At 35.3% G+C, this 18,778-nt stretch overlaps 1 protein-coding gene across 1 annotated transcript; it reads left to right on the forward strand.

The window, feature by feature from the left end:
- The first annotated feature begins 2,233 nt into the window (after positions 1-2,233).
- On the forward strand, positions 2,234-7,825 carry LOC105437479 (scavenger receptor cysteine-rich type 1 protein M130-like). Its single transcript, XM_030976330.1, has 4 exons — positions 2,234-2,365; positions 4,992-5,306; positions 6,199-6,519; positions 6,902-7,825. The coding sequence occupies exons 1-4, from the start codon at positions 2,293-2,295 to the stop codon at positions 7,738-7,740; spliced, it is 1,548 nt and encodes a 515-aa protein (XP_030832190.1). The 5' UTR covers positions 2,234-2,292; the 3' UTR covers positions 7,741-7,825.
- Positions 7,826-18,778: the final 10,953 nt, after the last annotated feature.

Consider the following 18,778-nt stretch of genomic DNA (forward strand, 5'->3'; position numbering starts at 1 on the left):
TAACCCTATAAATCTGGGGCCGGTGGCTAATTTTTCCCAATGGCGGATCTAAAGGGGGGGGGGGGGACTCCAAAAACAGGTAAATTTAAGCTCTTTTGAAGAAAAAATGAAGACGGGCCCCCTCTCCCTGGCTTAAGGGGGGAGATGTGTGTTGAACCACACAAAAAATAGTGCTCTTACCCCCTCCCCCCCCCCCTTTCCGCTTATTCGCCGACTGGCTGTTTCGGCCCTAAATTTTCTCACGAATTGGGGAGAAGAAAAAAAACTAGTGCTCCTTACCCCCCCCCCCCCCTCCCCACGATCAGCCATGCTCAAAGAAGACGAAAGACTTAATGCATGGCTGATCGTCAACGAAACGGAGTTAAGTCTCTTTTTTTTGTCAACTCTGTTTGTTGCTACGGCAGGCAGCCAGTGAAAACGAACTCTTCAAATCAAATTATGGAAATGCAAGCATTACTTTAAACAAACAGAACTTTGTTATTCCTGGTTCATTTTTCCTTATTGAGGTACGAAAGGCTTAATGCATGGCTGATCATACGAAAGTGCAGAAATTGAACTTTCTAGAAATGTGATTTTCTCCTTGAAATTCAGATACCGCCCGCCAAATGCCTTTTTGGATTCCTCTCTTCAAATTGCTTTTAATCACTCATGCGTGAAATATGCATCATATGAGTTACATCAAATGAAAGAAGAGGATCTAAGCTTTACAAATATGTGGCATTTATTAATTAAAATTGTGATTAAGTTATGATAAAACATCGATAATTCTCGGTTTCGTGTTTTCTGGGACGCACTGTATACTATCCGCAATTATGGCGTCACGTTTAATCCGTTCACTTACAAAATTGCCGATTCGAGATTCGCATAGCTGTAGGGATATCATATTTAATGAAAACATTTCTTATCATTGCTTTTTATTATTGGTCTGATTTATTTCAAAGTTTCGCCTTTCGGTTTATCTTTGTTTTCTGTTTTCATTCGAATGAGATGAAGGCTGGCTTGCATTGATTGCCCTTTATATGATCTACGCGATATTCTTCCTGTACTGTACATTTTTGTCCTCTTTTCATTTTGTAAGCGCTATGGTACTGTTTTTAGCGCTCCTAAATATTCGATATTATTAATATTTTTATTATTAAAAATCTTTTCAAAAATTAACATTTATCCATGTATGTGTAGTGTATGTATCCCAGAACAAAAAATGAACCCGATCTCACACGGTTAGAAAATAATAAGGGCAGTATCGATATAATTCTTAATTAAAAAAAAGTAGAAGATGCTTACATGATACACTGACTACATTAATCCCTACACACTTCACTGAGCAACATTGTCTTGAAAATTGTATGTGAAACTCAATTTGTGCCAGATTAATGTAAAACTGTGCAAACGTTAGGATCACACATTAAAAACCCAACAAGGAGTTCGTTTTCATGTTTTCTTCTTAATAATGAGTGCAAAATTAATGCCATCTCCTTAAAATAAAGAATAATTGAGACACTGTCTAGGGTGATGGTATATAAGAAGGGCATATGTTGTACACAAGTCATGTAAATATGTCGATCTGCAATTGTTATAAACGGTAAAAGCGCATAGCACACTATTTCACTAAATTCCCTTGATGAAAAGCACAGAAGAATCTTTATACAGCGATCATATTTATATGTAGTTCAGTCACAATAATCCTTTGTTATCTGGTTTCATTTTTTTTCCTTCGCACGATGTTTACATAAAGGAATGGAGTAGTCTAGTCTGGGTAAAACAGCTCATTACAGCCTTCATTACCTGCTATACTAATGTCAAGATTATACTTTTTGCTACTTAATTGTAACTAATGATTAGGAAGAAAAAGATGATGATGAAGATGATGATGATGATGATGATGATGATGATGATAATAATAATATTAATAGCAATAATGATAGTAGTTATAATGGTTATATTTCATTTGAAATGAGACTATTTCGGAGAAGAAAAAATTTCCCTATTTAATGATCTGGATTTTTTCGGGTTAGGACATCGATGTGAATAAAAATGTCTGAAAATATGTTTCTTTACTTGAATGTAGGCAGATATGCGGGATGAATTAATATCGATTGGGAAAGTAAATGCTTGTTACAAAATAAGGACTATATAATCTAGACTATAAGTTTGGATCTTTTCTCGATCGTGCACCTATTTGAAATAGATACACAAACATTTCTATTCAAAAATCGTGCCAGGAGCCGTCAGGTAGCTCGCTTGAACAACAAAAGCCTCGATCGCTCAGCTGGAAAATAATTATAACCAAACATGGCGAAGCCGTCAAGAAGTACCATTTGGTGCATTTTGTTCTTTACTTTATGGCCTCGATGTATTCAAACTCGTGAGTATGACTCGATCTTTTAGCTAATCCTTACAAAAATTTGATAATCACGTACATCATACTAGTACTTTAATAGTAGCTGCTCTCGTAGGGCCTTTCATTTTAATTCAACCTAAAACACGGTATGTAGGCTCAAAACATTTAGCCTGTGCAGCATGTAATTCTTCAGCATGTCTGTGAACAAGTAAAACGTAAACAAAATCAAACGTAATTACTTGATGGCAAAATCATTTCAATTTAAATTAATGTGCAAGAATAAAAAGCGAATGAAACGGTATTAGGGACTTTTAGATTGAGTGGACGAGAACACGACGAACGCCAACTGATCATGCGTGTCAACTCAACTGCCCATGTTGACTACAATTATTATGTTACTTTGCACTAGATGATATACATGCATGCAGGAAGTAACACTATGAACATGACGGACAATAGACCATTTTCGTAATGTAACCAAATTTAATGCACAAGTCTTTGTGTAGTGCCTCAATACAAATTATTTCATTCACCTGATAAGAATAATAGTAATTCAATAGTCGGAATGCAAACTGCATATATCAAGTGTTGCTAGGTCAAGCCATGGGCCCGAATTCACAAAGGAGGTTTGTTGACAAACCTTGGTTTTCGTACGTCATATGACGCGTTTTAAGCGATTTTTTTACAAACCTGGTTTGTAAAGAACAAAAGGAGGTTTGGCGAAACAAAAGGAGGTTTGAGCTCAAACCTTGCTTTGTGAATTCGGGCCATAATGTTTGTCCAACCTGGCAACTACTAATGTATGCAGTTTGGATTATGTCTATTGAAATACTATTATTCTTACCCGGTGAATGAAATAATTTGTATTGAGGCACTTCACAAAGACTTTATGCATTAAATTTGGTTACATTACGAAGATGGCCTATTGCTGTGGTAGAATATCCCTTCACTGCTATTATGTAAAAATGTGTAGAACAAGTGAATATGCATGTGACACCTGTTCTACACATTTTTACATAATAGCAGGGAAGGGATGTTCCTTTGTCTACCTGAGGAACTGTATATTTCATGCGCACGCGGCATATACTAGTACCGTACTAGATTTAGGAAAATCAAGGTTGACGCATTCTCGATCGCCGACTGAGACGACGTGACGCATGCGCAGTGCCTAAAAATGACGTCACACGTTGCAGTCAAAGCTGTCGACGTGCAAATCTAAAAGTCCCTATTGAAACGGATGCAGCCCATGAGATCTACAGCCCACGATCGAGACCGATATTAATCTATCTTTTATTCTTTTCTACTAACATGAACATTATATTTCTTTGTTTTGTCAGGCTCGTGAGCTGTGGTATTGTAGCTGCTGAGGCTGTTGCTCTCGTGGGCTACATCACTCTCCCTGTTTAAGGGATTCGATTATATTATAGGAAATGTGTGCATGCTATACCAAAAGAGAATTTTAGGATTTTATTCATAATATGATATTCCCCGATTAAAGTTGGTATCAAAAGCTGGTCGATGGCAATTATGAAATGGCAACTGTTTATTTTCATTATGTTGGTAGGCTAGTATACATTAAAGGGCAAGTCCACTCCGAAAATAACTTACTTTCAATAAAAGCAAAACAATCAGACAAACCAATCAAAAGAGGTTTGAGCAAAATCGGATAACTAATAAGAAAGTTATGAATTCCTAATGACATGAACAACTTTGAAAATCACGAGACATATTGGCAACTCACTCATGAGTCTGTGACATCATTGCCTCACTATCCACTAATTGTTTTCTTTTATATTGATAATACAAATTTCCCATTTCCCCCAATAATATTATTTCTTCACACCAGCAAGTTTTATTGATAGTAATATGTCTTTGTGTGGGTGCATAAGTATAGAGTAATTTTTTTTTCAGTTAAATCTTGAACAATGTGAAAGTTGATGAACTATTTATATGAAAATCAATAATTATGAATATACAATATCCAGAAAATGAGTATCAATTTTTCAAAGTGCATAACTGATTTTGTAAAATGTTATGCACGCAATATCATGCAAATCATTTAACTTGGGCAAAGGCATGGGGAAATCAAGTTTTGGGGGATAAAAAGGGAAATTAATGGGATTAAAATATATAAAGCAATTGATAAATAGTTAGGACGTGACGTCACAAACTGATAACCACATTGGCAATTTGTGTAGTGATTTCCATTGTTCCATAGTTTTTCATACCCTTTAAAAAAATTCATAACTTCCACATTAGTTAGGCCTATCAGATTTTACTCAAATTAGTTTTGCTATATTTCTCTTGTTTTTCTGCATCTATTAATTTAAAATGCAAGTTATTTTTGGAGTGGACTTAATACTCTGATGGTAGCCGTACATGAACAAGGGTGTGTGTGTGTGGGGGGGGGGGGGGGGTAGGATTTTCAGGGAGATATTCTGTTTTTATTAAAATGTATGTTTGTAATTTTCATCAAACACCAGCAGAGCGAGAGGGTGAGTTGATAAACGGTGGCCATTCATCTCGAGGTCGAGTAGACCGGGGGCCCGACCGGGGGTCTACGATGGCTTAATAGGATGGTAAACATAACTGTGTGTGAGATGTTTAATTTTTATGATTTTTTTTTGTTTATAATTTTCATCCAACACAGAGCGAGATGGTGATGTTAGGTTGATGAATGGTGGTCAATCATCCCGGGGTCGAGTGGAGGTCTACGATGGCTTAGGGTGGACATCTGTATGTGATGATTATTGGGACAATGTAGATGCCATGGTTGTTTGTCGTCAGCTTGGCTACAGCACAGATGGTGCTATTGCAAGATATTCAGCATACTACGGTATGGGCAGTGGATATATTTCACTTGATAATGTCAAATGTTACGGCAATGAAGAGAGCTTAAAAAGTTGTCCAAGTTCGTCCATGCCAAGCAATTGTAAACATACTGAAGATGCGGGAGTTGATTGTGGTAAGTTAAATTTTGATCTTTTATTTCGCTAATTAGTCGTGTTCCAAACAGGCATACAAAAACTAACTTGTGCCCTGTCCTATATATTACGATTGATCCGAGCTGACCACAATAACTAAAAAGTATGCATGCTATTCAGTTCATGCGAAGACACACATTAAACATCGATCTTCCCCTGGCCCTGCTTGACGAGCTGGCTAGGTATGTACACTCTGTGACTTCCAAGCTAAAATGTACCCACTCATGTATTAGTGAAACGGACAAAAGGTATATTATTATTATATATGCATGATTTATTGAATAAAGAACAGATTTATATTTTGTGTGTTTATTACAAGTTTTGGTTATTAAATTTTAGTAAGACAATGGCCGGTGCGCTTAGAAACACCCGTATTAAGCGTCTAATAAATGTTGTGTATTATTATTATTATTAAATAAGTGGAGATAGCGAATGTGTGTGTTATATAACCATAACAATTTTGTTTGTAACTTTTGAAATAGCAACACAAACTTTAAAATCTAAAAAACAGCAATAAGATGATTTGTCCCCAAATTTGCCATTCAAGAAAATTATAATTATCAAAGTTACTACATGTAAAATTAGAATTGAATTACAACGAATAAACTATTTTTAGTTAGATGCTAAAAAAGAAATAGCATTTTCTTACATCTAAAGCATTTTGGTAGATGGAGTTGAAGTGACACGTACAACAATGGGCTCTGTTTTATAGGGGGCTCTTGGGATTTCATTACCTGACAACTACGATCAAGCTGGTAATGACTTATGCTGAGTAAATGAGGTGAATATTTCCATCACTCTCACAATAATTATTACAAAATGTTGGTTGTTCAAGTTTTAAATTATGCTGATTACCATTATTCTTCATTGCAGTCTCAAAGGAGGGAGATGTGCGTCTAGTGGATGGCTCATCACGTAATGAAGGTCGTGTAGAGATCTATCATGATAATGAATGGGGTACAATCTGTGATTCAAGATGGGATGATGATGATGCTGCTGTTGTCTGTCGCCAAGTAGGATTCCCAACTGATCATGCGACAGCTGTCTCTGATGCGTACTTTGGACGAGGTAGTGGAAGAATTGTACTGGAGAATATAAGATGCTTCGGAACAGAGTCCAGTCTTTCATCATGTCTGTCTAGTGACTGGTATCCCAGGTTTTGCTTACATTTTGATGATGCTGGTGTAATATGCGGTGAGTCACATTTGAAGTACATCCTCAGAGTCTACACTCTTAGGTAATTCAATCTCTATGAGCCATGCATGTGGGGGATATTTTCGTTTTGGAGTGGAATCCACTCCAAATGATGATGGAACCCATTATTGATCACTATGACTCCTCACATAATTTCCAATCTTGTACATCAGTTAGAGAATAGGAGAGCAAAAGGAATTTGAAAGTTTGTCAAGTTTACAATTTGCAATTAAACATATACTATAATTCGAAAAACCATTTTCAGAACAACACATTTGTTTTCATTAAAAGATTAATAATGAATTAGTTCAGTTATAAATACCACATTGTTTTTATTTCTCTCATCATTGGATAATTTGTAATTTTTCTTCTTTATGTATAGGCCAAACTGAGTCTCGATCGACAGGAATATCATCAGTACTCATTGGGTTTCTCTCCTTTGCTGGTCTTGTGATGCTCATCGTGCTTGTTGCCATCATCATACGCATTAAACGCGGGAACAAATTAACATGTTCTCTATGGTCCAGAATAAGACATGTAGCTGAAAATATGAGGAACCCAGTTTCTTTTCATGACGAGTCACGGAACTCAACTCAAGTTGATCAGGACAGTCACCATAGCAACTTAACACCGAATGATCCTCCCCCTGAATACCCACTGACTGTTCAACTGAACGAGCATCGTTCTTCGTACAACGAAGAGACTCCTATTCATGTGACAAATATTTCTTTAAATGTAAACTTTGACAATCAGCAAATACTGCTCTTTCCATCAAATAGACATATATCTTCACCGCCTCCTTATAGTCTCTCCTCGGCAGATGCAAGCAGTACTTTATCCTCTGGATTAATGATATCACCTCCGCCTTACAGTGCATCCAGTGTCCATCATCCATTTATTCAAGATAATGAGATTGAGCAAAGTAACTCACGGAGAAGCAGGTCCATTCCAGACATGCACAGTTCAAATACCGAACAGCGTGGGATAATCACCCCATCCTCTTACTCTACTGACAATAATGCTTGTCCACCACCATATATTGATCATGCATCACACCATTCAAGATCATCGGATGACAATTACGATTATGACCATGTCCCACCATCAACCCCTCATAGGACGTCGATGATACCTAGCGATGAACAGACGTCGCCGATCTCTTCTAGGACCAGTGAACAACCGCCACCTTATTCCCCTTGGAGCATTAGTACATTTGTATGATATTCTGAACTGCTGGCTTAGCTACATAGTACAAGGGGGCATGGCTCCCCCAATCGATTGGCAAACAAAATAATAAAAGATATATATATATATATATATATATATATATATATATATATATATATTTATATACTTTAGGTAGATAAATAAATAGACAGAGAAAGGGAAAAGGGGAGAATGGAAAGTATTGCTAGAAGCAGAAGTAAACTATTGTAATAACTGACCATTCCTTGTATGTATATATACTTGTATGTTTATTTGCATTTGCTGTGTTTTTTATGGAAATGAAATAAATAAACCAACTTGAACTTGAACTTGAACAACCCCTTCTAACACCACCACAATGCCCAGCCTATGCACTTCATACATCGGGCTACCCCTATGAGATTAGCACCCCCGTTTGAATGGAGGGAACCATGCTAATGCCACTGTACTGTTATAATACTCTCTCAGTCAAGGCCGTCACTGCAGGGGACGATCGAGGTGTTATAGAGGTGTATTGTGGTCCAGTGGATAGGTCTACAGAATGTTACCACAAGGTGAGGGGTTCGAATCCCTGTCCTTTGGCAAGACATTAATTTACAGTTGCCATACTCCACCTATGTGAGGTAAATGGGTACGTCACCTGACAGGAACACATTTCTTAAAGAGCTGCAATGACAGGCATGCTAAAGCCAGGGTAATACTAATAATAATGGAGCGCCAGATAAGGCACAGTGCCAGACATGAGCCACATACAAGACTGAACTATTATTATTATCAGTAGTGATGAGGTCTAATACCACATCCAGAATTTTATGTCGGCAAATTTGGAAATATTTCCAGCCTTGTCGGCAAATCGCGAAAATTGATCTTATAAACTTCTGCTTCCAAAACTTAAAAAACATAACAACTGGCTGATAACCTAAATGTACTTAAATGTATCACTGAAATTTTAAACGAACATTTTTGATTTTGAGTATCAAAATGTTATACTTAATGTATAAGTACATATTAATTTTGGATATAATAACAAGAAAGAAGTTTGACCGTTCAATACCGTTATGTGCTAACAAAAAAAATAGTTATAATTGAAAGACTGCTATAACAAGCACGCATTACTTTTTAAACATTTATATGTTGTAATTTATATGCAAATGTTATGTCGTGCTATTTTGCCAAACATTTAGCTGAAATGCAATGTGCCATAGGAAACAAACGAATGGATAATACGTATGCTGATTTTATGTTCGTCTTCAATTTCAATTAATATTCTTTCCAACAATCAATCTTATTTACTTTCGAGCGAGAATCTATATATATTGACGGTGGAGAATTATATGTGAGATTTCAAGCTCTTGAATACCTGTGTGGAAAAAAATATCATATTGAAAACTTTCAACTTAGTTTTCAACTTTTAACTTTTGACATAATTGATGGTTAATCTGACCAATATACCCACATGTGTGTCGAGTTAATTATATTTTTGGAAAAAAAATTCCAGCAAGATTGTCGCCTAACTTAGTCACGTTAGTGCTCCACCTTATGGTTCAATCTGTATGTGCCCATAACAAATGATATAGATACAAAATAAATACATTATATTCAACCACAGTTTTCTGTTTGGTTGGAATATTATGATTTTATTTTCTCGATGTTTTTGAAGAATGAATAAATCTGTTCATGCCTCTCTTCCCTACAATGCCGGTAATTTTATCATTTTCATGTTAATTTAGTATAGCTAGAGCAAACACGAGGTATAATTCGAGTATTGGCAAGGAGGGCATGCATATAATCTTGCTAAAAATATACATGTACAACACATCGAAAGGATGCATGTTGTTTCCTCTTTGATTTGTTAAGCAGTGTTTTTTGCAAAAAAAAGTAAAATTCGTTATAACTGTGCTGATCTTTTGAAATGAAATATGTTACATTATATTATGCTATTTGAATATATTATGAACACACTGTAGTTCAGTTAATCAGCATTAATATTCTAAAATTGTATGATAATTGTGTGATTGGACCCTCCCCATTACATACTTCATCTATCCATTAATTAATATCATACTTTGTTGGTTTCATTAAGGGTTGTAAAGGAACGTCATTGTAAATTACATTACAACTGTTAGACCCTTTGTTTATTCTTATGCAAATGTATTTGTTATTTTCTTTATAATTTGCAGACTTCGAATTATTATAATCGGACGTGAAATCCTGATTGCCAAAGGTGCAATGTTTTAGATAGAGGCACTAGTCTAAAAGATTTGAAGGGGCAGGGGGATCGGTTTGTCCCCCCTCCGCCTGACAAATTTTCGACCGACCAAAAAAAATAATTACGAATCTTGTATTTGTTGTTAATTTCCCCATGCATATCTCTCTTCTTGGAATTTGGTGTGGGCAAATACACATATCAAAGTAGTCTAAGCTATGAACTCTTCAAAAGAAGATTCTACGTATAAGTTCATATTTACGGTGTAACAGTGATTCACTTTTTCAGATCTCCTAGATTACGTAAACAAGATAAAAACAAACTGAAACAGTCTGTGCACTTTGTTGTCTAAATTCTCAATTGTATTATCATCTTGTTTTGTATTATGCATGTAAATCAAACTAATTCCTATGGATTATGTATGGATAATAAACATGATAAAGAAAAATTATATTGATTGAACTATCTTTCAGTTATACATCTTTTTAACTTGTATCAGACGTTTGTTACATAAGTATGGTACCATTACAATAAATTGCATGTATGAATTCGCAACCACTGAAGTGTATGTCTCTTTTTTTATTTTTTAAAACACACTATCTGTTTTACCGGTCCTAAGCTTTGGAACGATTTACCAAGACCTTTGAGAAATCTATATCACTACTGTAAATAGAAGCTGAAAAAGAGTATGATACATGTAAGTGAGTTTTGCTCATGACTTTAGGCCTAGTTCCATCTAGCTGATATTACGAGACTACAGTTTTGATTGATTGATTGATCGATTTTATTCGTCAAGTATAGTACAATGAATGCATACATAAAGCAAAATGAAACGAGAAGATACATTGACAGGATAACCCATGAAAGCCGGAAAAGGCTAATTTCCAACGGGGTCCTATAAAGTACGTGTACAGTACGGCATGAGAATAAAATATCACAACTAATAACTACTACGAATATTACGAATAAATAATATAACATAATCAACAACAAAAATTTCTAGAACTTATAGCAAACAATGATCTACGGTATATTATGCAAGATTAAACTTAAAAACATGCGCTACACATAATGAACTGTGATTTAAGATAACTGATATTACTGTTCTTGAAGGGATTCATGCTTTAGGTATTGTTTTAATACACTTTTAAAGTGTGAAAAATTCTTAACTATTTTGACATGTTTTGGGAGAGAATTCCAAAATTGGATACCATTAAAATAAAAAGAGTTTCCAATTTGTCCTTTTCGCTTGGGTAAAACAAAATTAAAATGACTATTTCTTGTATCGTATCCATGGATATTTGAGACACGAGTAAAATTATTAGTAATATAATGATCTACATCTGAGTAGTATATTTTATGGACATGGTGTAACGCGAGTTGTTTAGACCTTTGACCTACATAGAGTATACCTGCTTCTTCAAGTCAGTCATTTTCCCGACGTGTGTTCTTGGGCCTAAGCAATTAATAAATCTTACCATCTTATTCTGAATTATTCTTAACTTGTTCTTATCCATCTTGCCCAGACTACTGTACCAAGCAGCATTAGCATAATCAAATAAACATTGTATCAAAGCAAAACACAAAATACGTCTCGACTTCATGTTCATACAAGTTTGGTATCTATACAAAAATTTTAAGCGAGAATTAGCCTTTTTGGCAATTGAATCTACCAAACCTGTCCATGACAGATCACTAGTTAAATTTATTCCTAAATATTTTACTGAATCTTTACTCTCAATCACTTGATTATTATAGGTAACCTTGAAGTCACGTGTATATTTAAAATTTCCCTTCGAACAAAATAAAATACTTTCTGTTTTTCCAACATGTAAACTAAGCTTGTTGTCTGTCATCCATTCGATGCATTTTGCCAATTCTGCACTTAGTTTTTCTTCAATTGACTTAGGATTTGTATCTGAATATAGTAACACACTATCGTCAGCATATAAAAGTAATTTAGAATCATTAACACAAGTACACATATCATTAATATAACACATAAAGAGAATGGGGCCTAAAATGCTCCCTTGTGGAACCCCGCATTTAATAGGCTGGGAATCAGATATTACCTTCTGCATAGTTACCACTTGATGACGATTAGTTAAATATGATCTAAACTATTTAACACATGCCGAATCCAAACCCATCACTTCCAATTTCTTTAACAGTATGTTATGATTTACAGTATCAAAGGCTTTTTGTAAGTCCAGAAGAACCATTCCAACAAAGCGCCCTTGAGAAACTTCATTCCTAACAAAATCCGATAAATGTATTAAACATGTTTCAGTGGAATATCCGTTACGAAAGCCGGACTGAAATTCATATATTAACTTTTTTTCTTGAAAATATTTCTCTATTTGAGCATGAACCGATTTTTCCAAAATTTTTGAAACTACGCTTAAAACACTGATAGGCCTATAATTACCAACGTCAGTCTTGTCTTTCTTTTTATGTAGCGGTGTTACTTTTGCAATTTTCATGTCGTCAGGAAAGGTAGAAGACAAGAGATAAATTGATTATATAATTCAAAGGTTCATACAAATTTCTCGCCCCATCTTTTAAAAATCTGGCTGGTATCATATCTAGTCCAGTACTTTTCGATACTTTCAACTTGTTTAACTCATCTAAAACAAACTTTTCTGTAACTGGAGAAAAGTGAAAACTATCTTTTGAGATGTCTTTCTCGTCATAAAACTTTTGAAATCTTTCACTGTCGGCATGGAATTTGTTCGTGTTTACTGGTAATTTACACGCTAACTTGTCAGCCACAGTTGTAAAATAATTATTGAACTCATTTGCTATTCTTGATTTATCATGTCATAATTCTCCCTGGACATTAATAACTGTCTCTTGAGCACTTTTCCCTTTGCCTTTTAGACCTAAACCCTTCAAATTTTTCCATAACTTCCTGGAGTCATGTTTATTTTCTTCAATTTGATCTTGAAGATATTCGACTTTAGCTCTTTTAACCTTTCTTTGTACTAGATTCCTTAATGCTTTGTATTTTCTTGCGAGATCCAAATTACTAATATCCCTTTTCATATTTTTGTAAGCTACATTTCTCTCTTTAATTATCGCAATAATTTCATTGTTCATCCATTTTTCTGTTCTTTGCTTGATTCTTACTTGTTTAAGAGGTGCACTCATATCAGTTCAGTTCAGTTCAGTTCAGTTTATTAATACCATCATTTCGCAGCCTGGGCTGAATTGCATGACAATTTACAATTAAAAACATATCATATTTCTTTCACAATTGTTTCAAATATACTACTAGTTAAAATACCATATAATTAACAAAGACAATGAATTGTCATCAATAGTTAGATCACTTTCTAGTGACAATTCACAATATTAGCATTAAGAATAATTCAATGTATATATATATACAACAACAATATTTGCATTAATAATATTATCTAATTTGGTTTTGCATCATTCAGTAGAGATTGGGTAAATAAGTCATTGATAAGGTATTTGAGTGCTTAATTGAACAAAAAATAACCTTGTTGATACCTGTAATGCTATGCGTAATACCCATGTTCATGCTTCGATAATCAATTATGCCCCTGGAAATATAATTATATGAGAAATATGTTCTGATTTCAAAATATATATCGATAATAATAATTAAATAAATAGTGACACCGGTTTCGTCAAAAAGAGTTGGGCGTACATTGTTCTCTATTCACCCCTTTTATTCAACCTTGGCATTATTCATTTAGGCAAGTTGTCAGAAATGGAATGGAGCTATTCTGATATCTTTTTGTCCTGGCATTGATAGATTTGTACGTTCGGCTGGTCCTGAGCTGCTTGGAATGAGTTGTGTCGTTGAGAGGGAACACATTCGAGTATATATGGGAACGTACACATGCTTCGGCAAACTTTGTACATAGGTCATGCCTTCTTTCTTCTAATGTTTCTATTGAAGCTTCTTTGAGAGCAGTTGTGTAAGTGAGTTCAGCTCCAAGTACAATCCTCATCGCCCTCTTTTGGATTTTTTCGAGTGCACTAGTCTGCAGCTTTGTGAGTCCAGGGTGCCACACCGGTGCTGCGTATTCCAGAGCTGGCCGGACGTAGGACTTGTATACGGCAACTAGATCTTCTCGTGGGATTCGAAATCTCTTCAGTCTGCTCAGTATATGTACCCGTTTCTTGCTCTTCGACATCATTTCTTTGACTTGTTTGTCCCATTTTAGGTCACCTTGAACCCAGACACCGAGGATTTTCGTTTCATTGACCACCTCCAAAACATTCGGGTCTAGAGATATGTCTGGGGGTGCTGGTTTGGTTCTCTTGAAGCAAAACTGCAGTTGTTTACATTTAGCTGCATTTAGTTTCAAGTAGTTTTGGTCAGCCCATTGCACCAGGTCGTTGACAGCTTCCTGCAGGTGAGAAGGCTCATTGACGGTCTTGGTCTCGCCGATACTAAGATCGTCTACATACTTCCATGTATGCAACTCTGTCGACTCCAGTGCGTCATTGATGACTGCTAGAAAGGCTAGGGCCTGAGAGAGGAGTTGAAAATGTCTGTCATGGGTATGCTGATCTCGCAAGCAAATTCCTTGAGAACTCTGTTTGGCAAGTCATCAGGGCCAATGGCTTTCTTAATGTTGATCCTGTTCAGCTCCCAATACATCTCCCACACTTTGACCTGTGGAGGCTCTAGAGAAGGAAGATATGTCGGAAGGTCGGAAGTACTTAGAGGCAGTCGACCCTGTGATGTAGATGAAAATTCCTGGTTAATGGCATTAGCTATTTCCTCATCACTGGCTTCAGGGAGCGTTGGCACAGATATAGGAGAGCGTTCTTTGATCTTATTGGCGAGGAGCTGAATGCCACTATGCCACTTCGAGGGGTCTGAAGATCTTAGCCCTGCTAAGGAGTTGTCATAGAAGTTCTCCTGAGCCTGTTTGATTTGGTTGCTGGCCAATTTCTTGTAGCGCTTCCATTCGGTTAAGGAACCTTGGGCAAACGCTTCCTGACGCATCTTGATGGTTTCTTTCACTCGTGCGGTCATCCAAGGCTTGTCAGCACTGTGCAGTTTGACTGATCTACTATTAACTATTGATAAAAAAATAGTTTTAAAATTTGCCCATGCCATATTTACTTCGTTACATTCTGTTATTTTAGACCAATCGGCTAGAGATAAATTTAAATTGAAATCATCTACATTATAACTTTTCATTCTTCTAATGGATATAGTTTTGTGGTGCCCAAACACGGGCCTAATAAGCTTCCTTGAGCAATAAGTTAGTGAATGATCACTTATGCCAAGGTCAATAACGCCACTTTGACATATATGCTCTTCCTTACTACATAATACGTGATCTATTAATGAGGAAGTCGTCTGTGATGTACGAGTGGGCAGATTTATAAGTTGGTTCAAACCATTTAAATTCAATATATTTTCATATTTTCTGGATAATGGAGACTTTCGCAAAAGGCAAATATTTATGTCACCTAAAACTATGACCTCATCGTCTTTTGTTAATTTATCAAAAGTTTCGGAGAGTCTTTCAATAAAAGTATGATCTTTAGGGGGTCTGTAGTAGACGCCAAATGTAATTGGTTTGGTTCGTGGTAAAAGGACATCGACCCACAATGATTCAACGTTTTCATATTAAAGTACAAGCCCTACTTTTTCATTTTGAGTTTAAATCAAAATGATAATAATCTATGATAAATCTTAAAACTGAGGTGAAAATTCGTCCCCATCCTTTTGCAGTGTGAAGAAAGCTTATTTTGTATTATCTTGTTTCAGAGATCATGTTGCATGTTTTTGCTGGTTCTCCTAAAAAGATGTTTAACACGAAAAGAATCAACTACCCACAATGAGCACACTGTTTAATATCGTTTTTGTTAACCGCTGGCAGGGACTTAGCCTTTGCTTATACCGAATTATATTTCCGGTATCATTTTATAGAATATATCGTTGTCTTCGTCTCGGAATTACTGTTAATACGAATAAATCAAATCAAATTGTACTTTGTTGTGTTCAAAGAGTTCGACCCATGTCATTTAACCTGATCAGTGTTTGTGCTCAAAGTGTATAGCAAGATGGCAGGGACTTAGCCTTTGCTTATACCGAATTATATTTCCGGTATCATTTTATAGAATATATCGTTGTCTTCGTCTCGGAATTACTGTTAATACGAATAAATCAAATCAAATTGTACTTTGTTGTGTTCAAAGAGTTCGACCCATGTCATTTAACCTGATCAGTGTTTGTGCTCAAAGTGTATAGCAAGATGATCCGCCACATCTTTACTCTGAACTTTATACTTTGGACAAAAATAATGGGTTAAGGTAGTGATCGGGTTTAAGGTTAGGGTATCTGTTAAGATAAGGTTACAGACCTATAGGCCCGAATTCACAAAGGAGGTTTGTCGACAAACCTTGGTTTTTGTACGTCATATGACGCGTTTTACGCGGTTTTTTACAAACTTGGTTTGTAAAAACGCGTCGAAACGCGTCGTATAACGTACGGAAACCGACAAACCTCCTTTGTGAATTCGGGCCATAGTGTTCGGCAGTGGCGTACGCAGGATTTTAAAATCGGTCCCCCAAAAATCGCAGCGACTCAGGGGGGGGGGGGGGGGGGGGGGGGGGGGGGGGAAGGGTGGACACTTTTTTTTTTGGTCTCGAATTTAGTAAATTTGACAATTTGTTCCGTGGGGGGGGGGGGTCACCTTTTTTAGGTCAGCCATTGGCATAATGTTTTTTTTTAAATAATAATAATTTTTTTTTTATTAAAAAAAAAAAAAAAAAAATTAAAGGGGGGGGGGGGTTTCAGAAAAAACATACACATTAAAAAAAACTCAAGGGGGAGGGGGGGGGGAGGGGTTAACCCCAAACCCCAACTCTGCTCACGCGCCTGGTATTCGGTCGATTTTAAAATCATTTGTCGTACAATCTCTTGGAAAATGTTGTCCATGTGCTTTCCATATTTGAAATACTTGGTATAATTTAATTTTATTTGTTACCATCACAACAATGATTGAGTGAATTCTCGTCAGCAAAAAAGAGTGATATTAGGACGAAATTAATTCGAAACGAAGAACAAAATTGAAGTTTATCCTGATAAGAACAAATTTTTAAATAATGGATCGTTCCTCCTGTTTTCTTCGTTTTACTTATACAATCCTTTCGTTTCTCAACACTATACCATCAAATGCAAATTGCTTAGAACTTCACATCTCTCATGATCTTCAAACACATATCTCGGAAAATATAACAACGAGAAGACCATGAATATAATTTCTTCAATTATGTTAATTTTCTCTATTAATATTTCTGTGTATAATAATGCTATCATATGTTGACCTTATTTCATTGTTACTTGTTCATTTAATATATCAAATATTTCCCAATATCATGTTTTAACAAATCATTTATTAGGAAAGTAATGTGTTTGACAAGAAAAAAGGTGCATCAAATCTTTTGGATTACTTACATGCAGTTAAGTTTAAGACTTCTTAGCGATTAAATATAAGAGTAAAGTATGTAACAAACTAAAGCAAAAGCTACTTTTAGTTATATAATATACACAACAACAAAAAACATTTGTATCTCGCCTATTAACGTGTTGTATATTCTGATACTGATGGGATAAAATTCATTGAAGTATTTAATTCAACATTTCTATTGATTTCTTTTCGAGGGAATACAGTGGTATCATCTCATCCTACATGAAAGAATTACTGGATCCACAAAAAATCTTGTGCTCAACCGTATCTCTTTCTCTTTCAACAAGAATCGGCTGAGCTAGACTAGGATGAAAACTGGGAATTTTCGAGATGGAATAGAAAACCTCTACCCCATCAGTAACAGTCACCTTTTGCATGACGATTAAGGCCTGATATAATGCAATATTATGAAAAAAGGAACACCGTTTTTTTATATAAAAGACGCTGGTATTTTTAAAAATGATGTTCGTTTACTATAAATGACGGAATTAAAATTGTTTTAAAGAAGAAGAAAGAAATACATACATTGACATCGTTCTGCTTGACGGTACGATTCAACTTTTAAGGCTATGGTAAAAAAATTCCATCCACAGTATTTAGGCCATTATGATTTTTGAATAGCTGAAAAATTATTCAATAAATATCTTTCTATCCCTTAATGAGAATCCGTTTGGATGTAACCTCAAATAATTGATGTTTTTTATCAAGCATGTAGAGAAAGATTCAGGCATAATTTGAAGTCCATGTTTTTTTTTTTCTTCTGAGAAGAGTTGAGAATGTGTATTATAAACCATACACACATGGACTATATATATTGAACTACCCCTGCATGGTCACTCCGTATGTCATAATGATAAAATAATTTCGTGATATAATCTTTAAAAGTGCATTTTATCAAATCTATAAAGACATAATTACATTCTAAACGCAAAACATCTCCGTAATAATATAATATACAATTAAGTAAAACGTAAAGTCTTTCAACAATTCAGCTCTCTTTTGTGCCAACATTTCTAAAACATATGAAAAGAAACTGCTTTATAAACTCATGCTTTTCATACCTTTTAGCAACGAAACTCAAACTGCGTTGAATATATACAATACTTCATAACATTAAGTATACACCCTTTACAAATGTAAATAATTCAGGATAAAAAACTTTGTATAAATCTATAAAGACATAATTACAGTCTAAACGTAATACACCTCCGAAGTATTATAATATATAATTAATTTAAACGGTAAGTCTTTCAACAATTCAGCTCTATTTTGTACTAACATTTCTAACCCTAATGAAAAAAAATTCATAACTTTTGCAACGATAACTAAAACTCTGCTGAGTATAAACAGTATCACATAACATTGAGTATAGACCCTT

Source organism: Strongylocentrotus purpuratus, unplaced genomic scaffold (genome assembly GCF_000002235.5).
Source record: "Strongylocentrotus purpuratus isolate Spur 01 unplaced genomic scaffold, Spur_5.0 spur5_scaffold_9, whole genome shotgun sequence".
Taxonomy (NCBI): Eukaryota; Metazoa; Echinodermata; class Echinoidea; order Camarodonta; family Strongylocentrotidae; genus Strongylocentrotus; species Strongylocentrotus purpuratus.